Consider the following 8721-nt stretch of genomic DNA (forward strand, 5'->3'; position numbering starts at 1 on the left):
TGTGGGCTGCAGACCACTGAGAGTCACAACAGAAATGATTGGCCTTGGGGTGCTGGCTACTTGTTGCCCACTACTGAATTGCCTTAGAAAAAAAATAAAAATAATATTGTTTTTCATGTAATGACTACAGAGATACCATGTGATCATGCATGGGAAAGGAAGCAGTTCCCATAATTGCAAAGGGGAAAAGTCTAAGATGCAGTCTTCCTACTAAGAAAAGGAACTCAGCATGTATCATCCCAGAGTTGTCTTGAAAAACATGTATGCTCTGCAGGCAGGATTATCTGAAATAGCAAATACAGACTAAGTACATAAGATCAACCCATACCTAAAGAGCCCTTCTGACTCTGTGTGGATCTGCAGTTTCTTGCATGTTCTGTCACTCACTTTTTATGAGAAGAGCAAATTTATGGTATAAGCACTCATGAATAATTCACTCCCCTGAGTTGCCACTTAAAACTTGGGGAAATCCCAACAGTAAAACCTTGGCAACGCAAGCTGCGCTACTTTTACACAGGTGTTATTTCACTGACCTACTTCGAGGTATTCCCCCTTTGCTCTGCTCTAAGAGGAGGATCAGGCTGTTTGCTCACCATCTCTGCTAAGCAAGTCACTTTGTCACCTCTTCACAACAGTAAAAATGTTTCCAGGATTGAAGTAAATTAGTTTTAGCAACCTTAGTGTTTTGGCTCACCGTTGTTTCAGGAGCTTGTATATCTCACCCCAGCTTGGGCGTCCCATAGTACTCTGTTGTCAATCGGCTTAGTTTCTCATAAAGTCCATGTTATTAAATCATGTTGAGAAAATTACTTGGATCTAGGTTCATGGAACATCACTAAAGCCATTTATTAGCTATACTGAGCATGTCTTTATGCTGGTTTCTAACTTCGGGAGAAATATATTTTATTCCAACACTCATCCACCACCACTAGAGCAGGAGGCACTGCAGGGTGTTAGTGCAGGTGACTCAGATGAAAAGAAAGTGAAACTGCCTAGTCTTCTCCTTGCTCTAACACAGAGGATGAATTAATAGCATCACCCAATGGGCTGCTTATTTCTCCAGAATTTTTCTTCATACAGAGATAGGAAGGGTCTCTCCTCCCCAGTAGAAAAATATTTGTGAGGATTTAATTTGGTCAGATCTCCAAGTGGGGACTAATTAAAATGACAGTCACTGTACAGCCACTGAGCCACATTCAAAGCACACATCATGGTATATTACTATAGCACAGGGAACAAAGAACTGGCATTCCCTGTTAGTAAATAAATTGAACAGCTCGTGGCTATCTTGACATAAAACAACCTAATAATTATAGCACCTAACTTAGACATCAGTATAAATGTAGTCACATCATTTAAACAATGAAGCTATACTGATTTATAGCAGCTAAGGATCTGATTAAAGATATAAGGATCGGATCTTTAGCCTAATATGTCCCTTCAGTTCACCCAAGTTATCATCTTTCACCACCTGGCGTCTCCCTCATGTCCCCACAGTTGGGTTTTAAGCAGTTTACAAAATGACGGGTTCTCACTTTGTGCATTTCTTACACACTTCCAGCAGCTCTAAGTGAAATAAGAGACAACCATAAAAGCCAACAGAGGGGAAAATTAGACATGCTGTGTAACTAATTTCTGAACTGTAAGCAAAGTTGTCGGCAATTTTCATTTCACATCACAAGTTCACATTTCTTTGAATTGTCACCTACCAAGGACAAGCACTACCTGCTCACGCCCTTCCAGGCAGGATGGGATGCTGCCTGCTCAGCTGAGACAAGCTCCAGGGCTGGCCATGGTGTGGTCTGAAGGGACCTCTCCACTCCTTGCACAGCAGCCACCATCCCGTCCCAGAGAAGGGTGCACACCTTCAGTCCATATCAGTGTCATGGGAAAGCAGGGTTCCTCCTGTGTCCCCCTGGCCGGCTGCTCACTGCTAGAGCTGCTGTGTTTGCTGGGGTGGCTGCAAGCAGACACAGGCACGGCCAGCCCCGTTCCGTTCCGTGGGCTGACAGGGGAGCACGGCTGCAAGAAAGGGGCCAAACGCAAATTAAGACCAGATGAGCCGAGCCAGCAGTTGGAAAGAGGGGGATGGTTAAAGCACAAATTTGTGATGGCTCTAAGTGAAAATAGCCAGACCAAGAAGGCTTGCAGACTGTCACCAAACGAAAAATCCACTCCACTCCCTGGCTGGAACTCTAGCTTCCAGCAGAGTTAACTCTCCAGCAGCTGCTGTACTTTCAAATTGTCAGCCAGATTAAACACAGGAATGCCTGTGGGTTGCAAAGCTGAGGGAAGGGTGAAGTGCCAGGATAGGTTTCCTCTAAAGTGCGGACACTACACAAATACCCGGAGGTAGGGCTCCCCACAGCAAGAGGGAGCTACATTGACATTGCCTGGCTGGAGGCTTGGCATGGGGGGGTATGGCTTGCCTCGGTTGTCTGCCCTGAGCTGAATGGTATCAGAGTTTTTGTCTTGTGCTTCCTTAGGGCTACCGACTCAGGATATATCCAGACTGTCCTTGTAGGGCAAGTTTCTGTTTGGAGGGGAAAGAGGTGGAGGTCCCACTGCATTCTGCTCCTCCGCAGCCTAAGTTGGGGTACCTGGCTGGGACCGGACACTGCAGAGCATCCAAAATGCTGGTGCCTACACTGCTCTGACAGCCAAAGCTCAGGGAAATGCATCCCCTTACAGGGGTAAGCACATGCGGGTGGTGGAGCACTTGCACCAGTCAAAAGTGAGTGCCACTGAGCTGTTTGTCACCGATAACGAGAGTGATGATTTACTAGGAAAACTGCCCTATAAAAAAAACACTTGAGGATCCTGTTTATTGTCTCATACCCTTCAAACACTCCACAGTTACAAATACTCCATACAATTACAAGCTAAAAAAAGGAGGGGAGGTGATTCTCCCACACACTGTCTAGCCCATAGACTTCACTAACCCACAGCACCATCAGTGGGCAGCGTGGGCCAGACAGCTCAGTGAGGCTCCTACTGGGAGATGGTGGGCCACCTACACTAGGGATAAACAATCCCCACTTCAAACCTGGACCACAGACTTGTTGCCGGATCCACACAGCCACAGAGAGCAGGGGAGGAGGGAGCTGTGCCAGTGGTGGGGTTAGGAAGGTGTTCCCACATAACTCGGCCTCTCCTCTGCAAAACCACAATGCTCCATGGGATTCTGCAACCCACACACTTCTCCAGGTACCTCCCTTCTGGCTGAGCTCTACTAGAAACTACAACCCACAAAACCACTGCAAAGACACTGGCCCACAGAAGTCAACTTGGCATACAATTCTCAAAGGTTGCACAGTGACCAGACAGGGACTAAGCCCAAGAGGGTGACCACAGGTGGCTGCATCTTTGGGCCATGTTCAGGTGTACAGACAACTAGTTCAATCACCAAGGGAGCCAAACAGTCTCCCTTGCTAGCAGAAAGTTCAATCCACCCCTTCCTCTTCCCAAAGTACCAGGGTGGTCTCCACACATGTAAACCAACATCCTGGAGATACCCCCATCACCTTTTCACACAAGCACTTACCCCCCAGGAACTGGATGCCTCCTGCCACCCTGCCCACGGTCCTGGAGATGAGCTCGGACACGCAGCAGCCCATGAGCGCTGTCAAGGCCACCAAGAGGAGCAGCCCACAGCCCAGGCCTGTCACCACCGTGCAGATTCTCCACTCCGCACTTGGGATGGCCTGGAAGGAGGCATAGCGGCCACACTGCTCCACCATCACGGTTGTCTGGCGGCTCTCATCCCGCACTGGGTAGGAGCACCTCCGGAAAGTGCCAAAGGAAACTGACTTCTCCAGCTGAGATCCCAAGAGCCAGTAGGGCATGAAGAAGCCCACACAGGAGGCAGCAGCACAGAGGAAGGAGAGGAATGCCCAGACCACGCCGGCACATGTGAGGCTGGAGGCCATTTCTGTATCTGCTCCGAGATCCCTCACGATGGGGAAGAAAGAAAAGCAGCTGTGTATTTCAGAGGAGTTTTATAGAGTCTCTCAGCCTTGACAAATCCTCACCCTGGGAGAAGCTTGGACCCTAGAAGCCGAGGGGATGTTTCCTCCCATCATGAAGACAAAGGTCCCTATTTAAATAAAAACACATAAAAAAAAGGAGGAAAAGACAAGTTCAGTAATACTGTCATTACAGAAAAGTGTTTATCTGTCCAAGTGTTTTTTCTTCTTACAGGACTTTTCATTAGGCATTTCACTTTTCTGTCCCATCCTTGCAAGCTGCTGCTAGAACTACTGTCAGCAATAGTGGCTGCTGGGGATGGTGGGACAGCAGTAAGAGGCAGCCCAGCCAGCACAGGCTGCTGTGAGCATCAGGGAATGCTCTGCAGCCACCTTCTGGGGTTCCCTGTGTACTCGCCTACTCACTTTTCTCCATCATAAATCTTGATTGTTCCCATACCATTAGAGAAAAAAGGCGAGGTCTCATTTATCCTTAGCTATTCAGGCCCTCCTCCTCTGACATCAGGAGAATGTACTTCATATTACATATGGCCCCACAGCTTCAGTGCAAAACCATCCCCAGTGCCCAAGGCTTTTCAAGATCAGACCACTGTGGCAGAGGTAAACCTCATTAACACACCCATGAGAGAAGTATAACAAAGTGACATTTTTTCCACCACTCCTTTAAGTTATTGGCAACATTGTGCAATTGGAGTCGTTTTATCACTTGACCTCCAGAAGTGCCAGGAACCCAAATTCCAGGTGGGCTCCTACCGGGTGAAGACATTGCCACATCTTCTGGATTCACTCCCAAGCATCCGCAAGCAGCACATGATTAAAACACAGGGGGTCTTTTAGTATTCCTGCTTACATTGCACCAAGCTCCTTTTCTTTGCCTCTTTCCAGCTCAAATCCAGGAGCCTTAAACCCTCTGCATCCTTCTCAGACAACTCCAAGCCTCTAAGCTGAGTACCAGCGCAACCAAGCACTTTTAATGGTCGTAGAAACTTACAAACTGCTTTCCAGAGGCTGGGGGTGTATTTCTCGTGAAACTCATGCTGGATCATTACTCCAGCTGCATTTGTAAATTTAAGATCATTTCCTACAATTGCTGCCGAATTAATTCTGATGGCTATTTAAAGGTACTTTTTTATTTTTTCTAAGCATGATTAGATGCCAGTCAGTGAATTCAATTCATGTACAGGCAATGAAATGAATACTACTTCATTACAAAGAAGGAACGTAGAGAAAGATTTTGTAAGTCTGCAAATGAAATTAAGCATGTGTACCACAGAAAAGTTTTGTTTACTTTTAAAACACTAAGAAAAACAAATCTCTTGTATAACGTTAAAAAAGGCCTATTCTGATACTAAAGATGTATACAGTTATTTACTTGTAGCCTATCCAAAGAAATGTGTTCCTGCTCACAAAAGACCAAATCTCCGGGGACAAAAACTTGGGAGAGGGGCATAAGGTGCCTCCATCCCTCCAGAGGCATCTTCTGGAGAAGAATCTGCCTGTCTCTTGGCGTGGCACCAAACGTCTAAGGCAAAGTGGGTCACAGCACTTGGGGAAAATCATTCCCTGGGTTGGGGGAGGAGGCACCGCTGGAAACGCGGGACAGCGTGGAGGCTTCTAGGGTCGCAAACTGCAAACCCACCGGCTCCGGCGGGGCAGCATCTTTGCCAGCCCACAGCCGGGGCGCTCTCCGGGGAGGCGGATTCGCCCTGCGGCCCCGAAACCCCGCTCCTCAGCCTCCGGGGGAAGGAGGGGGCGGCCGAGAGATCCGACTCCCCCCGAGGGAAGGCGGCGGCCGGGAACCAAAACTCGCTGGGGTGATGCGAGGGGAAGGCTGCGGGGAGAGAGGGCGCAGCGCCCGCGGGGCCGGGAGGGGGAGAGGGGGACCGGGGAGGGGCGGGATGGGTGCAGGGGGTCAGGGAGAGAAAGGAGCTGGGAGAAGAGAGGGTCCGAGAGAGAAAGGAGGATGTGAATCGAGAAGGGCTAGAAAGGCAGCCGGGAGAATGGCAAACGAGAGTGGTCCCGGGTGGCCGGGAGATCCGGGAAGGAGGGAGACCCGGGAGAGGCAGGATGCGGGACGGCAAAGGGGATGGAAAACTGGGGATGCGGGAGGACAAGGCGGTCCGGAGGGTCCGGTGAAACCGGCAAAGGAGGCGGATCAGCAGTGTCTCGGGGCTTAGGAAGGGGATACGGGAGGAGGAAAAAGTCCGGAGGAGTGGGGTGGGGGGAAAGCAGAAGATGTGGCCAGGCAGGGCGGGTAGAGACTTGGGAGGGGAAGGGGTTTCTGAAGAATCGCAGATACGAAGTCATGCAGGGGATGCAGCGTGCAAGGAGCGCGAGAGTGCAGGGGTCCGGGAGAGGGAAGAGGGGCAGAGGGTCCGGGGAGGGGGGCAGGAGGTCCGGGGAGGAAGCGAGGATGCAGCCGCGCAAGGAGTGCGGGAGGGATGGGGTGCAGGAGGAACAGGAGAGGCTTAGGGCTGGGGGTGCCGGCGAGGCGAAGGGCTACTTACCGACACGCCGTTCTCGGGGTGGCTGCGGGCAGCACACAGGCGCGGTGCCGGGCGGTGGTGGCCGCCCCGAGCGACTCTCCCCGCGGTCCCGGCGCGGAGACGAGGCGGGCGGGACCGGGATCGGGACCCTCCCCAGCCCGGCCCGTCCTTCCCTCCCTTCCTCCGCACGTCCCCCTCCCTCCTCCCTCCTCCCCCCTGTTTGATTCCTCGGGAAGCAACGCGCTCCACCGCCTCTCCACCCCCTTTCCCCGCCACCGCCTCCCCGGGCGGGACCCGCCGCCGAGGGCGCAGTTGCGGGGCCCGGAGCGGCGGCGGATGCGGGGGGAAGGGGCGCTCCCGGGGTGGGGGGGCTGGCTCAGAGGAGAGGGAGCGGGGATGGAGCCGGGAGCCCACCCGGGGCTGAGGCGGTGTGGGGGGGTGTCTCAGCTCCCGGGGACCGGAGAGGCTGGGGGGCTCCCGGAGGACCTCGGGCTCTCGAGGCTGCGGCGATGGGTTCCAGGGACCGGAGCGGTGGATCCCGGTTCCCGCAGCCCTCCCGAGGCTGAGGCGGTGGATCCCGGTTCCCGCAGCCCTCCCAGGGCTGGGGCGGCGGTTCCCGGAGCCCTCCCGGGGCTGGGGCTGTGGGTTCCGGTTCCCGGAGCCCTCCCGAGGCTGGGGTGGTGGATCTCGGTTCCCGGAGCCCTCCCGGGGCTGGGGCTGTAGGTCCCGTGGTCCGCGGGGAGCGCTCGGAGGCGCCGGGCTCCGTGGCTGCCTGCCGGGGAGACGGAGAGAGGGAAAGGGCAGGAGAGAAGAGGAGGAAAAAGCCGGCGGGGAAGGAGTGTTAAAAGCCAAGGGGGGAGGCTGCAGCCTTTCCAAGGGAAAATATGGGCTAATCTCCTGATGGCGTGAGTATGATAGGAAGTGTGTGTGTTCTCGTCTGCACGCGAACTGCTGATCCAGCGTTTCGATCGCAGCAGTTCGGGAGCTGCTGTACAGCGAGAGTAGATGTGACCGGAGTACCGAGCAGCCCATCCCGGCGGGGTGGGGTCAGGACGAGGCACAGGTGTTTCAGCCCTTTCCCAGAGTACCTTAAGTGGGAAAGTTTCAGGTAGGGGTTGCCTTCTGGGAGTGAGAAGGGGTGGTGCACACGGTGCCTCGGGGAGAAGGAGAGGTTTCCTATCCTGCTTTTTCCTCTCCACCCTGCAGCTTGAATAAATTCCTTCAGACAGAAGACAATTTTATGTCAGGTTTAAATTATGTCAGCAAGAGACATGCAAAATCTCTTTGTTAATGTTTCTTTTACCGTCCTGGAACATGGCATGAGATTTAAGTACTGATGATTAGTATTATTAATGCTAAATGGAAGCAAGGTTTATCGTATTCAGTCTGTGTTTACACCATTTGATAGTAACAACAGTCAGTCATGCTCAGAATTAAAGTACAAAGTCACTTTGCTGGATTTTTTTTTAAAAAATAAGACTTTCTATATTCTCCCCATAATGGAAAGTCTTACAATCAGAACACTATTGAAACTTTTCTCAAGGGATAAAAAATGGATTGGAAAGTATCTAGCTAGACTGAGTTTTTCGCTGTAGCACTTCAAGCTATTCTTTAAGGAAAAGAGGCTTCAATAAAAGAGGTAGGTTAAATACAGGCGAAGTGCTAGAATGTATGCAATAATGTACTTCACAAAGAAGACAATGAGAGCTTACCCCCAAAACAGCCATGCCCCCAACTCCCTCTAGACTACCTCCACTTAGTGTACATCTGTATTAGCAAGTAATATGGATCAATCTGATCCAATCAGTTGGTGCTGAGAACCTGAATGATGTTCACACTTCCCCATAGTATTTTCTTCGGATTGACTCTACCCTGGGCCAATGGACTGAGGGCACTATGAGCACTCAGCATGCATCAAATGCACTCCTAGCACCTCTCTTCTGCATCCATGCCATCTGCATCCGCTTTGTGGACTCACCACTGCTGGGTAAACCAAAAGGTGGTAAGTGAGGATGATGTAGAGATTAATTCCAAAAGCATGCCCTTGATCCACACGAAAACATGAATGTGGATGTGCCCACAGTGCAGCTGACAGAAACGGAGCTGGTGTGACTTCCTCAGCGCTGAGAGCTGAACTCTGATCTGCAACATATCATTCTAGCACCCACCCCTTAAATCAGCTTTCTGCCTGTGCCAAGCCTCCACCCTCCAGCGTGTGCCAGCTCTCTGGACTCTGCTTCTGCAAGGAG

At 51.6% G+C, this 8721-nt stretch overlaps 1 protein-coding gene across 1 annotated transcript in view; it reads right to left on the reverse strand.

Annotated features, from left to right (window-relative positions):
* The window catches only part of LHFPL6 (LHFPL tetraspan subfamily member 6), a 154236-nt gene extending 147577 nt beyond the window's left edge, over window positions 1–6659 (reverse strand). The window contains exons 1-2 of the mRNA XM_054056117.1: window positions 6494–6659; window positions 3545–4096 (exon numbers count right to left, since the gene is read on the reverse strand). Of these exons, the coding sequence (XP_053912092.1) occupies window positions 3545–3929 (385 nt within the window). The 5' untranslated portion in view covers window positions 3930–4096; window positions 6494–6659. The remainder of the gene's footprint in view (window positions 1–3544; window positions 4097–6493) is intronic.
* Between the last annotated feature and the right edge of the window lie 2062 nt (window positions 6660–8721).

This window comes from Cuculus canorus, chromosome 1, assembly GCF_017976375.1.
Source record: "Cuculus canorus isolate bCucCan1 chromosome 1, bCucCan1.pri, whole genome shotgun sequence".
Classification (NCBI taxonomy): domain Eukaryota; kingdom Metazoa; phylum Chordata; class Aves; order Cuculiformes; family Cuculidae; genus Cuculus; species Cuculus canorus.